At 38.2% G+C, this 16,987-nt stretch overlaps 2 protein-coding genes across 10 annotated transcripts in view; one reads left to right on the forward strand and one right to left on the reverse strand.

The window, feature by feature from the left end:
• Nucleotides 1-5,661, reverse strand: part of LOC113597689 (uncharacterized) — a 385,156-nt gene extending 379,495 nt beyond the window's left edge. For 2 of the 5 annotated variants that reach the window (XR_008290044.1, XM_053202159.1), the window contains exon 1: nt 3,984-5,661. Coding sequence is in view for 1 of the 5 variants with exons in the window: in XM_053202159.1 (XP_053058134.1) it covers nt 4,004-4,681 (678 nt within the window). In the remaining 4 variants the exon portion in view is untranslated. Of the gene's footprint in view, nt 1-3,666 lie in introns of all 5 variants that reach the window. The other 3 variants (XR_008290043.1, XR_008290042.1, XR_008290045.1) reach the window with 2 other exon arrangements.
• The window catches only part of CNKSR2 (connector enhancer of kinase suppressor of Ras 2), a 292,571-nt gene continuing 279,852 nt past the window's right edge, over nt 4,269-16,987 (forward strand). For 2 of the 5 annotated variants that reach the window (XM_027054656.2, XM_027054661.2), the window contains exon 1: nt 4,270-4,898. In XM_027054656.2, coding sequence (XP_026910457.2) covers nt 4,835-4,898 — 64 coding nt within the window. In that variant the 5' untranslated portion in view covers nt 4,270-4,834. Of the gene's footprint in view, nt 4,899-16,987 lie in introns of all 5 variants that reach the window. The other 3 variants (XM_027054659.2, XM_027054660.2, XM_027054662.2) reach the window with 3 other exon arrangements.

Raw genomic sequence — 16,987 nt, forward strand, 5'->3', positions numbered from 1 at the left:
CTGGGTGCTTCTCCCTGATAATCTAAAGGGAGATTTGGACCAGAGCATCAAGTTTATAGCCCCATTTACATTTCAAGGTCTCTTCCTACTTCAATCTCTGACTGTTGGAGGCAGGGGAGATTGTTATCTCCTCAGTTATATCAAAGACTAGTTATTAGCTATTCATAGCTGAATTGCACTGCAAGAAAATGAAAACATTGTTCCAAAAATTGTGCTAAGCCTTCTCTAAAGCAAGTTTCATATACTGTTCTTGAAAATAACTTGTATTTTGTTTTATCACTACCAGTCTTACCAGAAGTGCTTAGCTAATTTTTCTGATCAGGGTATACAACTTGTGCCAGCATAGAACACCTGCTTTTGAAATTATAGTAAAGGTCTGGGCAAAACTAAGTGGAAAAAAAGGGCTCCTATCCTTTCCTGTATTTTAGGACATGGACTACCCTCATAGCTGTTCTGTGTTGTGACTTCTCACTCATCATTCAAAAATGAAAGATGTAAGAGAAAAAAATTATGATAAAATATTACTCATTAAAAAAGAAGTCTAAAAATTAGACAGCTATAGCAAAAACACAATCTAAGCAAACCGGAAAAATCACCAGAAAAGGCTCTACAAGACATTTTCTCTAAATGTTAAATAACTAAAAACATTAAAATATGTCCTGCATGACAAGTCTGAGGTCTAATGCAGAGCTAGCTTCTTAATAAAAGAAATAGGAAATGATTATTAAGGCCATTATAAGATAACCTAGGTTGGAATGTGTGGAGGTTAGAGATATTCAGCTTGCAGTTCCAGAAGAAGCATTCACATTATTTACTTCTGTCTACAGCCGCAAAGAGACAAAGGCTTCAAGATCCTTCCAGTGGAAGACTTCCTCCCTATCTGACCCAAACCCTAAGAGTCACACCCATTAAGCACTTAGATTCCAGTCTGAGAACCTTTGTAAATTTCACATCTGAAGTACTTAGACTTATTATATATACTATAAAATCTTAACTGAAAATATTTTGGTCAAGAGATTTTAATTTTTTATTGACATCTAGAAGGAGAAGAATAAAAAGGCAAAACTAGAACAGCTGGATGAAAAGATTATTTTAAATGATTTGTTTTGATATGGTTGCAAACATCTCACAAGTTTTATGTCTCCAATTAATTTAACTTAGGATATTTACCCTCTGCCTGCTTCCAAAAAGAATCCAAGTTGTTTCCAAAGAATCAGTTTGGCTTTTATATCTACATTGTTGAAGTGTATGTGATATCATATAATTTGGACCATTATGTTTTGATGTGTATTTTATGACAACATAGCTTTTCCCCTAATCTTTGGGATTGTGTTGTGCATTAAGAGAAGGCAAAGTTAGGCTGCCAAAGTTTGTACATAATCACATTGTATTATACTTACAAACATGGGGCCAGGTATCAACATTTTAAATAATAGGCAAAAGAATATAAAGCCTAGTTTATTTGAAAAGCTGTAGAAAGAAAAGTGAAGGAAAGATTTAGCTGAGTCATTCGGAGTTAGGAATAAAAGAGTGAAAGCAGGGATGACTTAATCCTTTTTCTTCTCCAAATTAAGGATATTTGAGTGAAAAGCCAGTTATGCTCTGAACTAATTCAATGAAATAATTAATGCCTATTATATTGTCAAAATCAAAGGCAATTCTTTTGATTTTTTGAATGTTTTGTAGAAGTCTTGAGGAGGAGAACTTAGAACATGTAAGGCCTTGGTGAACTCTGTAAGAGTGTAACTCCATACCAACATTTTCGCTCATTCTTAGTTCTTAGAATTATTTTAGTTATTTCAGGTAATTAGACTAAATAAATTCCTTCCTGTAACATAAATAGGAGAATATGTACAACTTAATTCTGATGTAGGGTCTTCCTTAAAATCCTCTCTCCCTGGAATCTTCTTCAGCACCAATCTTTTCATGAAATGCGTATTTTTAAATTTTACTGCATCCTGGTCTTTGGCATTTGTTTCGATTGATATTTCATTCATTATGCAAACAATATCTCACTCTAAACTTCTTTGCAATATATAGGCTGGTTGCTTGTTAAGCATACCCAATCAGAACATGCAGTTTGGAGTTTCAGTCAAATTTGGTCACTTCCTACATTCTCACAGTTGCTGGTCAGGAACACTTATGGTGACTGACAGACTCCTTTGTAGTTAACTTTCTGATGAGACATATTCAGTTAACATTCAACGGACCTTCTCCTTCCAAAGTACTGTTTCGTCTTATGATACATAAACGTTCTTACTAGTTTTAAAAGCTCATATTCTGGGGCGCCTGGGTGACTCAGTTAAGTGTCTGACTTCAGCTCAGGTCATGATCTCACAGTCTGCTGTCAGCACAGAGCCTGCTTTGGATTCCTGTCTCCCTCTCTCTCTGCCCCTCACCTATTTGTTTTCTCTCTCTCGCTCTCAAAATAAATAAACATTTAAAAAAATTTTTTAACGTTCATATTCTGGAATCACCTTAACTTGGTATTACAATCATGTATCATGACCTCAAACAAATTACTTACCCTCTTTAAGCCTTATTCATTTTTTTTCAACATGTATTGAACAATGTGTAATAAGCTCTGGGAATAGGAAGTGAATGTGATAGCCAAGATTTTCTCATCTGTAAAATGTGACTAATAACAGAGCTGTTTTGAGGATAAAATGTATGTAACATACTTAGCACACTGCTCAATAAAATGTTGTTATTATTAGCAGTATTACTTTGATGAAATTACTTTTAACGTCTCCCTATGACTGTAACCTCTGATTCATGATGGATTTGCATCCATTCCACTTCTGAACATAAAGCTACTCCATAAATTACTGATGCTAAAAATGATCTTTTCTAGAAAATACTGATGCAATGTTGAAACTCAATTGGAACATAAGCACTCCAAAATATCTTGCACACCTGATTACCTAAAAAAAATTGTAAATCACAGCTATTATCTGGATTGTGAATGGAAGGTGCTATATCTCTGAACCTAGACTTGTCTAGATAATCTTCTAAATTTCTTCCCATATACTTTTAAGTTTGGATTATTAGAAAAATAAACAAGTGTACAGACAGGCCATCTTAAGTTTTACTTGGTTTATATCATTAGCCTGCAAACATCAAAATATTTTAACTACTGTGGTTTGAGTTCTTTGTGTGTGTGTGTGTGTGCAGGGATGGCAACTCAAGCCAGTTGAGAAAAGTGGCAGTTCTGCAGCTCATGCAATAGAACTAGAGAAAATGGGTTACTGCAGGAACTGGCAAAAACAAATGACATTATTGAAATGGTTACAGAAATAAAATGAGTTTCTCTTTTACTCAATGGGGCTATTTAAGAATGACAAAGAAAATATCTATAATGGTGGTAGAGAGTGTGCATCTATACTTTCCAGGATTATTTATCATTTACAGTGGTCTCATTAGACAAACTGTCTTTTACTAAGGGTTCATAGTAGCCTCCAAACATTTCTCAAGAACATGAGTTTCGAAGAATCATGTTTACAATTTGTTACTCATTTAAATACCAGTGTTACCCTTTGGTTCTTACATAAGATTATCTGAAAACAAAAGGACATCCTCTAAAATAGGTACTGAGCACTCTCGGCTTTGAAGGAGTTGGCCAAAAACCCAACACAGCGCCCTTTCAAAAGGCACGTGGAGCCGAACCTGTCTCCGTATCACCACGACCAGCAGTTGCAGGTTCCAGGCTCCACGCCTGACTTCCCAGGCCCGGGGCACCACCAGGGGCGGTCCGACAGCACTGGCCATCCTGCCTCGTCATCGCTGCGTTTCTGGCTGGCGGAGCCGGTCACCGTCCGCAGCATTCCCCGCCTAGGTCTCCGCAGGCGTGCGCGAGGCTCGGGAATCACCTCGGAAGCCCACTCAGCAGTGGGAAGGGCGAGAGCGAGGAAAGCCCGGGCTGTCGTTGTAAGCCCCGCGCTTCGGCGGTGTCCCCCACCCCTCGGCAGCGCGGCCACAGGTACCTCCTCAGCTGCCTCAGCCTTCAGCGTTCAACTGGTGGGCGGCCCGTCCCGCAGCCGCCACGTCCGCTCAGAATCCCCTCCGAGCCGCCAGCACCTGACTGACTGACCCAGGGCTGGGACTCGCGCGGACACCGCTGCGCACGCGCTCCTAGCGCGCCTCTGTCCCGGGGCGGCTCGCGGGGCGGGAACACGAAGCTGCTAGCCGCCCGCACCTGCCTGACTGACAGACCCCGGGCTCGGGCCTCGTGCTGGAGCGCGCACGCGCACACGCCTAGCGCGCCTGCCGTCGGCCCCGGGGGCGGGACCGCGCGGCAGCGAGCAGGCGGGGAGCTCGTGGCGCGCGCGCCCCGCACCCGAGGGCTGCGGAGAGATATTTTGGGTGGCAGGAGGCCCCTCGTCATTTCCGCCAGGCAGCTTGTGGTGCTCGGGGCTTCACTCCCGCGTTCGAGGCGAGCGAGCAAGTTGGTTGCGGGCGTGCGGCGGCGGCGGCGGCTCCTTTCCTCACCGTCTCGACCCTCGGCGGTGCAAGGCATGAACTGAAGCCCAGGAAGGACGGAGACACGAGCGGAGTCGGGGAGCAATAGCAGCAGTCGTCTCTGCGGGGACCAAGCAGAGAGTCTGCACTGAGCCGCGACCCCGGCGCGTTTCTCTCCCCGTCGCCGTTCCCACCGTGCTGTCGGCCGTTTGTTAAGAGACATTGAAGCCGCGAGACCCAACACACAAAAGCCGTCTTCTCGCCACCCGCCCAGCGAGGCAACGGCCAGCAAAGGACCCCACCTGAGGGCGGCTCGGGCTGCCGAGTTCGTTTTGTGTCTGATCTCCGCGCCCCGCGCGGTAGCGACCCCGTGCTCATGGCTCTGATCATGGAACCCGTGAGCAAATGGTCTCCGAGTCAAGTAGTGGACTGGATGAAAGGTAATGTCCGCTGTACGGAGGGCGAGGCGATTCTGGGGCCGGTGGTCCCGGAGCGCCAGAGGGATGGGGCGCAGATCAGGGCCGAGCACGCCATCGGGGCTTCCACTGGCTGATTTGTGGTGCGCCGAGGCGACGGCGGGGTCCTCCAGGGCAGGCGGGGGCTCGGGATCTCGATCTCCTTTTGTCTTCAGTGGTGGCTCCCCAGCCACAGAGGGGCGCGGAGAGCGCCGGGGTTGCCGGCGCTACCCGATAGGAGGTTAGAAGGCGGGCCGCGGAATCCCGGTGCATCTCGCCCGCTTCCCGCTCCCCACGTCGCCCATAGGCTGGGAGGACGTGGCCACCCTTGTCTCTTCCCCTCAGGGAGGAGCCCCCAGGGACCAGCTCCTCTGCTCATTCCTTCCCGGGCCCCTTTGTTCCCGGGAAACCTAACGCCCCCTCAGCGGCTGCCCCAGCCAGGTGCCTTTTCCAGCGCCAACTCTTCCTACAACTTTTAAGCCCATATAATGGGGTCAGGACGCGGCTGCCTGGGTTTGGATCCCGGTAGCTTCCTCAGGTTGAGCCGAGGATGCTGGGCGGATGCGCTACTTTGGGGGAGAGGAAAACGTGCTTTCCCCTGGGACAGCATCCGCGGTGGTATCTGTTGGCTCCCTCCTGCGCAAACCCCTGCCCACCCCCGCAAACCCTAGCGTCCTTTGCCGCCGCTTCTTCTGACCCGTTGAGGCTTTGGACCTCATGGCTTTTTTATTGGGGCCTCGACGCCAGGTGTAAAGTGATACGCATTCAAGTGCCCCCCATTTCTTCCATCTTGAGGGCTCACCCCTTTTTTTCCCTGGCAATTTCTAATAACCGGTTGTAGACACTCGCCCTCCTAGTCGCAAACGTGGGCTTTTTCTTTAGTCCCTGGGCTTTCCTGCCTCACTATCTCCCTCTGTTGTCTGAGTTAAGGGGCTTGTAGAGGATTGCCCCCTCCCTATGAGCACTTCCTCCCCTCATCACCCAGATTCCTAAATTTTGGGGAATTCTGATGGGGATGGATGGGTTGAAATAAAAGACTCTTGACCACACTTGGGAGATGTTAGAGCTTTGCTCGTGGTTATTCCTAGGCACAAACTCTAGTCAAGGACCAAGGGATTACTATTTGTAAAAATGCACGTTGCAAAGATGAGGGAGCCCCTTCTGAGGGCTTGCTTAGCCGACTGACTTTCTAAGCTCCGGGTACTTTAGAACGAAAGGTAGGGTCATTGGAAGTGATTAAGAACGACAGAGAGAAAGTCTATTTTTTTGCCCCTTTTACGAACCTTTTCAGCCTCTTGCTTATTCTTACGGATTTTCCTTTTTACATTTGTTTTCTTTTTATTCCCTTGCTTGCCCCTTTATTCCTCATTTAGTTTTTTTCTTTTCTAATATGTGAAAGTGCTTCGTAACTGCAAAGCACAGTACACTTGAGAGTCTATTGAATTAAGTGGAATTAATTATCGACTGCCCCCCTGTGTGCGGTGCATTGTGCTAAGGTGCCATGGGTGCCATGACTAAGACAAAGTCCTGCAGTGGCTCATCTTTTCTGTTTCTTCTTTTCATATTTGCTATTGAAATTCTGCTTTCCTAGATTTCCACCAACCCCCACCCCCTTTGGATTGTCAGAGACAAACATCTGCCTTCTCTGTTTTTCAGTCATGGGATAAGCAGCCAGGCTACACGCAAGAAGCAAGAATGCTTAATTAAAACCTTTTTTTCAATTTGCCTAAAAGGTTACTTTAGTTGGAATCTATACTGAAATACTCAACAAAAAGCTATCTTGGCTCCATGGGAGTCTGATTACCTTCAGAGACTACCTCTCACAAATTCCCATGATGCTTGTAGTGAGTGATGCATACTCCATCTTCTTTGCCTCCTCTCTCCCAGTATAATCTTGCAGTTCTTCTTTATCTACAGTTTAGGCCCACTGAAACAAGTAGATAGAACATGTGATATACATATTCTGACACGCGTTATTAGTTTTCCAGAACACTACTCCTTTAAAGATCTCTCCAGCCCTTTAAAAATCTCTCCAGTCTAAAATGAGCATCTTTGAAGTTGGGCTAACATTGTTAGCTGTGATTTTAAATGATTGTCATATGTAAGTTGAATAACTTGTTTTCATACCTGTTGGTGACGCATTTTAGAGCTATTTGAAAAGATCAAGCAAGTAGCCAAGATATAATTTGTGTATTTTTGAACACATTAGACTGGAAGAAAAAACCAGTGTCATTATCTGTATATTTCAAGTCCCAAACTGCTTACTGCTGAAATTTCTATAATATTCATATAAATTTGATTTAAGATATTATCATAAAATAAGATTTGGAAGAATAGTTGCATAAAATGAACATTTCCTCAAGTTGTAATTACATTGTTACCTTAATTTTTTCTCCCTACCCTTTTCCTCAAATAAGCTTTATAAAACACATTAAAAATATTTTCCCCCTTTTCTCAGATGCAGTAATGTTTAAAACTCAACTAATTTAGGCTGTAGCTTTGGAATGACTAAACTTCATTTGGTGTTGTATAAGATATTGTGTTACAAAAACAGTAACAAAGAATGAATAGGACTTTTAAACAACTGCAACATTGTAGGAGTTCTTCAAAGCATGCTCCTATGTGACAGTTTCATCATCCTTAACATTTAAAATATATGGCATATGCTCTCAGCTAGTCACAATCATAAATAGTTGTTTTTTTTTTTAGTAAGGTACATGGTTTATGCTCTTTCTAGGGTATTTTTCTCTTTACTAAACAGGAAAGGAGCCATTGAGCATATAAAAATAGCATGGCCATATATTCATGCTTCTAGACAATTTATACAAATGGTATAGAAACTCAGCAGAGAGGGAAATGAAGGGGAAAAAATGAGCTAATGAGATTATTAAGCTTTGGTAGCATATTTTCAAGATTATTCATGAAGGACCATTTCTACATTGCAATTCATTTTGATCTTTTTTATTAAAATATATTTGAGGGAGACAAATATTAAATTTATATATTAATTATGATTAAAGATATAAGGAAACACTTGCATTATTTTTTGCTCACCCTCGACTCCACTATTTGTAAAATCCAATACTCACTGAATTTTCTCCTGATAATAAAAATTTGATGTGGCACACTGTCAATGTTAGTTACTGTAAATATATGAACTCATAAGTCAGTAAAATAAGCAGTTACATTCCAGAAATCTTGATAGTACTTCAGGGAATTTGGAAATAAATAACCTCAAAATTAATTTTGAAAATTAATTTTAGGGGTGCCTGGGTGGCTCAGTCGGTTAAGCACCGACTTCAGCTCGGGTCATGATCTCACAGTCCGTGAGTTTGAGCCCTGCGTCAGGCTCTGTGCTGACAGCTCAGAGCCTGGAGCTGGCTTTGGATTCTGTGTCTCTCTCTCTGCCCCTCCCCTACTCATGCTCTATCTCTCTCTGTCTCTCAAAAATGAATAAATGTTAAAAAAAAATTTTAATTCATTTTATAAAAGTATTTTTTGAGAAAATCAAGTGTTCATCATTTAGCATTTGAAACAGCCCTTTTTTTCAATAGGAAATTGCATTCGATCCTCTTATAGTTTTGACAAAATTGTGAAATGTAAACCTTTTTAGAGTAAAGGCCAAGCCTTTATTGGAAGAAGGTATAGGTTAAAAAGTAGGCCAGTAATGGTTTCTAATTTTTGCTCAGTGTTTTACTCTAAAATACATCATATCTCAGTTCTTATCTGTTCACTTGCAGGACCTGTAGAAATACTTCATAATCTGTAGTTGTTTGATTTACTTTTTTGCCAACTGAAATATAGCAAAAATGTCTGAACACTTCAGGCCCCTATTATTAATTTCATTATTAATTTTCCTTGTCCATGTCACACCCAATAATTCAATTTTCTTCTTCTCACACTTTTTCCAACTTTGAAACTCCTTCAGAATATCCATATGACTAAGATATTTTCTGTGACCAGCTCCCTTCATGGCATTTTTTTTTTCCAGTGCTCTTTAATCCCTTTTCTGATCAAACAAAATGCATTATTGTTTTTGGAGTCAATCAACAGGCCCTGCTTTGCTGGTCTCCTCTTATGGTCTCTGTGACTTAACTCTTTCTACTCTTGTAATATGATTCCTAAAATTTTAAATTTTAAGATAACTTTTTGCAAACCATCCCACAGTTAACTGCTCTGCTCTTTCCTGTTTACTATAAACCATTTTCTTTAAAAACCATTCCCTAACTTCTACTTTCTGTCCTGATGACTCAGCCATCTTGAGGATAGAAAATGAAACACATTACTTTAGGTGTAACAAACAAAGATAAAACCAACACTTTGCATACAACACTACAAAAGAGGAAAATACAGTGATGAAGTAAGGCCTATTTATTATTAAAGTTAAATGGTACAAGGAGAATGTATCTGATAAAGAAATTTTGACAGGCACAATGCTCTCGAGTAGTTCCCCCACCATAGGACCTAGAGCTGAGGTTGAAATTTATTTTAATTAGATAAAGAAAAATATCAAATTTTTGAGTTAAACTGTCTTGAGAGAAACAGAGGAAAAAAATTTCTGGCAGGAACTTGAGAAGTTCATACTGTGCATACAGTGCATATGTAAGAAGAAAATATGTTAAACTCAAATGATCAAAATGGTCGTATCACTTACTTTTGAAAAATTAGGTTTTTTTCTCAATTGCAGGATGACTACATAGTCAACAACAATCACCTGCTTTGGATTTGACATTTTTTGAAACTGAATACTTGTCATTTCACACAAAGAAGAAACTTACCTTTTCTGTACATAGAGTTTAGTTCACAGGGAACATCATTTTATTTATACTATCTTTAACATTTGTTCTTTAAGGTAACATTCATGATTTAGTGCAGATTAGGAAAAAAAAGTATATTTATGTAGGTATATTCTGGTGCTTAGAGATTATTTACTCAGTACTTCTGCATGGAAGGGGCTTTAATGGATTGTTTTAAATAAATTATTCTCTGCTTTGGTGAAATTAGTCTCTTGTAAGGGAAGGCAGTGACATTGACAAGCCTAAGCCAAGACAGAGACCGGTGCCAACTACAACATTTGCTAAATTTAAAAAAATATTTGCATTATGTATACAAGCACCAATGGAAAGACAAGATGATGCTTTTAGTAAGTCGGAGAAATCCATGGGGAAGGTGGGGTTTTAACAACTTTTTACACAATTTATTTAACTAATTTATATTCTTAGATGGATTTAGTCCATATGCAGAGGCACAGCAGGAGACTCTAGAGTTGAAATGAGGTTATTAACCAGAGGGGTTATGTCTAAGTTTGTCTGGTTGAAGGAGAGAGGTGGGCAGTAGAGGGAAAGTGAGGGTGGAGCCATGAGTAGGTGGCACAAAAGTACAAGAACAAATCTGCATTTTACAAAGACAATAAAACTCTCATCATGTCCTGAGTTTAAATAAATACCACATTATAAAACCTTGGCTGCCAAAAATAAGCCCACAAAGAGTGTGTATTGAATTAGTACAGCTGTTTCAAATCTGTTTCTTAGGAATAATTTGGAAATAATGTTTAAGTGAGTTATTTTGAAAATTAATTACATCATTAACATTATGTTGTTGGATATTTAGAATTTTACTCATCCAAATTCTGTTATGAAAAATGAAGATAGACTTAAATATTGCTATTGTTCTTAAAACAATGATAAATTTTCATTTTCATGTATAACAGAGTGATCTCAGATTAGGACTTAAATTTGTTCTTAATAACTTTTAGATTTCTATGTGACTTCACTACAGCCCTCAACACATAACGTTTATTGTGAAAGATGAAGGATTAGCTTTTATGAAGAGTGCTAGAAGAATAGATCATCTGTAGTAATTTAAGAAAGGGAAGTGAGAGTAAGTAATTTGAAAAAAAAATACAGTCTAAAGATTTTAATTTTTTTTATTTTTGTAAATGTTACCCCCTTTTAAAATATTTTATTTCCTTTTGAGAGAGAGAGAGAGAGAGGGAGGGAGGGAGAGACACACAAGTCGGCGAAGGGCCGAGACAGAGAGAGAAAGAGAGAGAGGGATGGAGAGAGAGGGAGGGAGACAGAGGATCTAAGGCAAGCTCTTTGCTGACAGCAAAGAGCCCAACGGGGGATTCAAATTCACGAACTGTGAGATCATGATGTGAGCTGAAGTCGGACGCTCAACAGACTGAGCCACCCAGGCACCCCAAAAGCTTTTTATTTTTTAAGACTTTGCCATAGTTTAGTGTCCACTAAAGAAAAGCAAATAGTCTTCACTACAGGATCTTTGTGTTGAATAACACTCATTGAGTGAATTCACAGTTTTCATGCATATCATAGCTTTCTGTTCCCCAAAATGGAACATTTCTGTTGTTGTGCGAACTAAATGATCAAAAGAAGACAAAGAGTTGATTTTTGCTAAGTATTTTAAAACATTGTTTTTGTATTAAAACAAACATAGATATTATATTCATGGTGTAGGGGGTGCCTGGGGAGCTGAATTGGTTGAGCATCTGACTTCTGCTTAGGTCATGATCTCATGGTTGATGAGGTCGAGCCCCGTGTTGGGCTCTGTGCTGACAGCTCAGAGCCTGGAGCCTGCTTCAGATTCTGTCTCCCTCTTTCTCTGCCTTTCCCCCACTTATGCTCTGTCTCTCTCTGTCTCAAAAATAAATAAACATTAAAAAAATTAAAAATATATATTCATGGTGTAGAAAGCAAAGTTGGCATGATTTTAAAGATGAGACCAGAGGCTTTACAGGAATTTAAGCTTGCAGCAAGCTGTTTCAAACCACATTTCCCAGACCTTCCAGGGTTATGAGTATACTTCATTCAGCAATTATGGATACATCAGTGGAAAAGTTTGAGAAGTGCTGGTTTGGGTTTAAGAAAGGTAAAATTAATGTCCTTCCTCTTTTTCTCCTATTGCAAGGTACCAAACTCAGTCAAGGTCATGATAATTATAGTATCTTACTTTTTTGTTTATGTGTGTGTGTGTGTGTGTGTGTGTGTGTGTGTGTGTGTGTGTGTGTGTGTGTTTGATCCATAAACCTGTAGTCAGAATAAACTTCTTGGGAATGTTTTCATCTTATCCAGTCCTCTCACTTCTCACCCCATCAGCTTAAAAATTTTAATGGCTTCTCCCTGTTTTTAGGATAAAGATCAGAGTCCTTAATATGGCATGTAAGACCATTGAAGGTTGGCTATTGCCTTTGAAGTAAGCCTTATTCCTGGTACTAGTTATACTGGCTTTCAATTTTGTTTGCCTACCACTGAGCCTTTGCACTTAATACAGTTTCTCTTGCCTCTTTTCTTCATCCATTTAAATCCTACTCATCCATCAGATACATCTCAAGCCTCCCCTACTACACCACAGAAAAGCTTTCTCCATTGCCACAGTCACATCAAATCCTCAATTGTGTGCTCTCCTGGTACCATTTGTATCTTTGTCCCATATGCCAGTTTTATTTTTACATTAATTTCTATGGTTATTTGTTGAGGGCAGGGACATCATCTTATTTGCATAACAATTCAGAAGAAAGTTTCTGGTGAAAAGCAGGCACTCAGGAAATATTTGTTGAGTGAAGAAATACATACGTATTCACAAATTACTGGTCTGTCAGCAAATCTGCTCTCCTAAATGACAATGCATGTAAAGTCCCTTATAATACTCTAATGAATACTTCAGTGCCAAGTTGTATACTGTGTGCCAGAATAGAGTGGAAGGGTTGCTTTAATTCATAGTTGTATCACTCTAGCCAATTCATAGTTTAGATTCATTATGGCCTGAATCATAGTTTAGATTCATTTTGTTAAGAAATGTTAATAATTTCAATGAATCTACGACACTTCTGTTTTTAAGCTGTGAATATTATTTGCTGATGTCACTTAATTGGCCAACACAATAGGCAAACATTGCTTAAAAAATTAAAACATACCCCTTAAGAATTTAAATTTATTTTTTATGCAGATTTCCTAACTGTTTCTTCATTTTGGTGTTTTTAAAAGAACTCTATGCATTTTGGAATGCATGGTAGAGTGAAATTGATAAATGCTTTAAGTTTCTCTTATGAAAAGAAAAAATTCATGTAACAAATTAAAATGTATTTTTCTCTTGTGAGAAGAAAATGTCTTTTATTTGTTAACTTGGAGGATAAAAATGGAAAAATTGCTTTTAATTTAATAAGAACCATTATGTTTATTACATTTAATGTTGAATTTATATTATTTATTAATAGGAATAAAACTCAGATATTTAAAAATGCATCTTAAATCAGAATTTTTTATATAATTTTACTTCCCTCCTGATTTTGGTAAATGAATTTTAACTTTTTAAAGTAAGTATAAATTTAGGCTAATTTTTGAAGGGCACTTGTTAAGAACCTATGTAGAGTTATTGTGAAGCATAACTTTTTGAATATATGTGCCTCATTTGGATTTTTTTGTTAATTACATGTTACTGGATAATCAAATAGAAAGTAATAGGAGATTTTTCTAATAAAGCAAGCCCCTACCTACAAATTTACAATGGTTACAGTATAAATCAGAGTAAATGAAAAAATTCTTAAACTTTTTTAAATGTTTATTTATTTTTGAGAAACAGAAAGAGAGAAAAGGAGAGAGAGCTCGAGTGGGGGAGGGACAGAGAGAGAGGGAGACAGAGGATCCTAAGTGGGCTCTGTGATGACAGCAGAAAACCCAATGTGGGACTGGAACTCACTAATCATGAGATCATGACCTGAGCCAAAGTTGGACGCTTAACCAACTGAGCCACCCAGGCACTCCAGAATAAGTGAAAATTTTGAGACTTTAACATAGCTTTTTGTATATCTGTTAACTCTTAAGAAACACCACCTTTAGACTTAGTAGTATAAAACAATGTTTTGCAATTGTGCCCTGATTTAAATTGCAAATAATGTACAATACACTAAATACAAATAAATTGCAAATACAAATTACAATATGATAGAATTTTTTAAACTTTAAAGATGTATTTAATTTCTGATTGGTTTTAATTTACATTACAGTCATTAATTTTTTTTTATTTAAACAAATTTTTTTAACCTTTATTATTTTTGAGAGACAGAGAAAGACAAAGTGTGAGTGGGGGAGGGGCCGAGAGAGAAGGAGACACAGAATCCGAAGCAGGTTCCAGGCTCTGAGATCATGACCTGAGACAGTCGGACACTCAGTCGACTGAGCCACTCAGGCACCCCCAGTAATTAATTTCTAATAAAAGTTTTCATTAATCTTACTCTTGCAATTTCAGGAAAGAAAGGGTAGTGGGTATTTGCATAAATTTACTGAATTTTAAAATTTACTGAGTACGATAACTGCTATTTTAGTTTTCTGTGTTCATCTACTGAATACTTTGTCACAACATAAAATTGTTTTAAAAACTATTAAATAAGCCAAATTCAAAATGGCATTAAGGTATTATAGTTTGCCAAGATAAAAAGATTGTTATATCCACTACTTTTTATCCAGCGGAAACAAAAATACTTCTTTGAAAAGATATATGTGCCCCAATGTTTTTTGAGCATTATTTACAATAGCCAAGATATGGAAACAACCTAAGTGTCCATCAATAGGTGAATGGATAAAGAAGATGTGATACACACACACACACACACACACACACACACACACACACACAAACACACAGATGAATATTACTCAGCCTTAAAAAAGAATGAGATATTGTCATTTATGATAACATGAATGGACCCAGAGGGTATTATGCTAAGTGGAATAAATCACAGAAAGACAAATATCATATGAATTCACTTATATATGGAATCTAGAAAACAAAAGAACTAACAAAAAACACAAACAGACTCATAAATACAGGGAACAAACTGGTAATTGTTGGAGGGGAGAGTTGGGGGATGAGTAAAACAGGTGAAGGGGATTAAGAGGTACAAACTTTCAGTTATAAAATAAGTCATGGAGATGAAAAGTACAGCATAAAGAATAAAGTCAATAATACTGTAATAACATTGTATGGTGACACACAGTGACTATACTTATAGTGGTAAACATTACATAATATACAGAATTGTTGAATAACTATGTTGTACACCTGAAATTAATATAACATGTCAATTACACTTCAATAATAAAAATTTTTAAAACACATAAAAGCATTACGTAACTAGTATCAAGTATAACACAATCTCTTTTATATTTACTTGACATTAATGTTCTTGGAAATTAGTTTCATTAGGTGGGTTACAAAGTCTTCTGATAAGGTGATAGATAAGAAGAAACCACATTGTTAGTTGTTTTTAAAGTGTTGCCCAATACCCTTCTTTTGTTTGTTTGGATTTTTTATTTTATGTCAGCTACATCTGCTATTTTTAAAATGGGCTTGCAACATGTTTTCTCAAATAATATTTACAACAAATCAGTTGAAGACTGGCTTTGATCCTGGATTTTACTTTTTTCAACTTGTTTACCAAAAATTATGAAAATCTATTTTCTAGAAAGTCATTAGATTTATAATGTGATTTATTTTTTAAGTTAAAGAGAGAATCTTTTAATGTTTATTTATTTTATTTTTGAGAGAGAGAGAGAGAGAGAGAGAGAGAGAGAGAGAGAGAGAGAGAATCTGAAGCAGGCTCCAGCTGACAGCTCAGAGCCCGACACAGAACTCGAACCCATGAACTGTGAGATCATGATCTGTGCCAAAGCTGAATGCTTAACTGACAGAACCACCCAGGTGCTCCTATAATGTGATTTATTAATAAAAACCTTTAAAATACTGACCTTAAATAATTACACTGAATGATTAATTTCAACATTAGCTGAATTCTTATTATAATTTTAGTATATACTATATATAGTATAAATTTAGTATGTTATATATATACATATATATGAGTTTATTTCATATACTTTTTTTTTGCTTTCAACCATCTACATTGTTTTCAAAATGTTTGATAGTCCTGGGATGTTGTGATTTTTTTTCCCTTGGCTGAACAGAAAATTCATATTTTAATTTCATGTAATTCATTTATATATTAACTCTCAAAACAAACCACTGAGCTGTTAAAAACATATAAAAGAGAAAGTGTTATAGAGTTTTTGTTAATGGTGCTCAAAACAGACATGTAGTTCAGTTGCTGGTTTTCCTTCCCACTTGCCAGAACCTACGTGGATGCTGAGTTCAATGTGGTAAATATCCATTGTGCATGACAGGGCTTAGCCGCTCCTTCCCAGTTTCCCTCCATAGTAGACTCCATGGTGAGTCTGTGGCAGTCTCTGTTGACATCACTGTTGTATTAAATCAGTGGCAGAGGTTTTCTTATCTAAAAGACTGTTCTTTTCCTTCTACCTGTCAGATCCAAGGTTTTCAGTTTGATGTTGAATTGTCACACACAGAGAAGCTTGATCTATTAAATATTTAGGAGTAGATAATTTTTCTTTCTACTCTGTCTCTAGACATAATGCTGTAAGTATATTTATGGTAAAAACATGTTAATTCATATCTCATCTATTTGGGATTTGTGATAATTGTAATAGGTTCTTATTGAAATTTACTCTTAATATGTGAAGGAAGGGTTTGCTGATCAAGCCAATAATGCAAACAAGATTAGAAAGAATTTGTTTGACCCTGGAGGATACAGTGTTTTCAAGTACTGTACTTTGCCAGGAGCCATTTCCATACTGGAAATCTGCTAACTAGAAGTGAGTTGTATTTTTAATTAGAATTTCTGCATATTTGGAGTCATGATTTTTAATTTTTTCAGAATATTTTTGTAAACATTCTGTGATACAGCTTGTTTCTTCCTCTCATTCTCCAAAGTTAGGAAGATTTCATGTCTATTTTTAGTAGTAGTCCTCAAAACAAAGAACCATTATTGACACCTTTTTACAGGTAAGGTACAGAGAAGTTAAGGAGCTCACCAGGGATTGTACAACCATTCAGTGATGGAATGAGGTTGGACATCAACTTTTTTCCCCCTGTTGGATTGTATTTACACTTTAATAGCTCAAGGACACAATTCAGGTTTGTACATGATTATCTTCAGACTTGACTTTTATTTTTTTTAAGTTTTTGTTTAAATTCCAATTCAT

The sequence above is a fragment of the Acinonyx jubatus genome, chromosome X, assembly GCF_027475565.1.
Source record: "Acinonyx jubatus isolate Ajub_Pintada_27869175 chromosome X, VMU_Ajub_asm_v1.0, whole genome shotgun sequence".
Lineage (NCBI taxonomy): Eukaryota > Metazoa > Chordata > Mammalia > Carnivora > Felidae > Acinonyx > Acinonyx jubatus.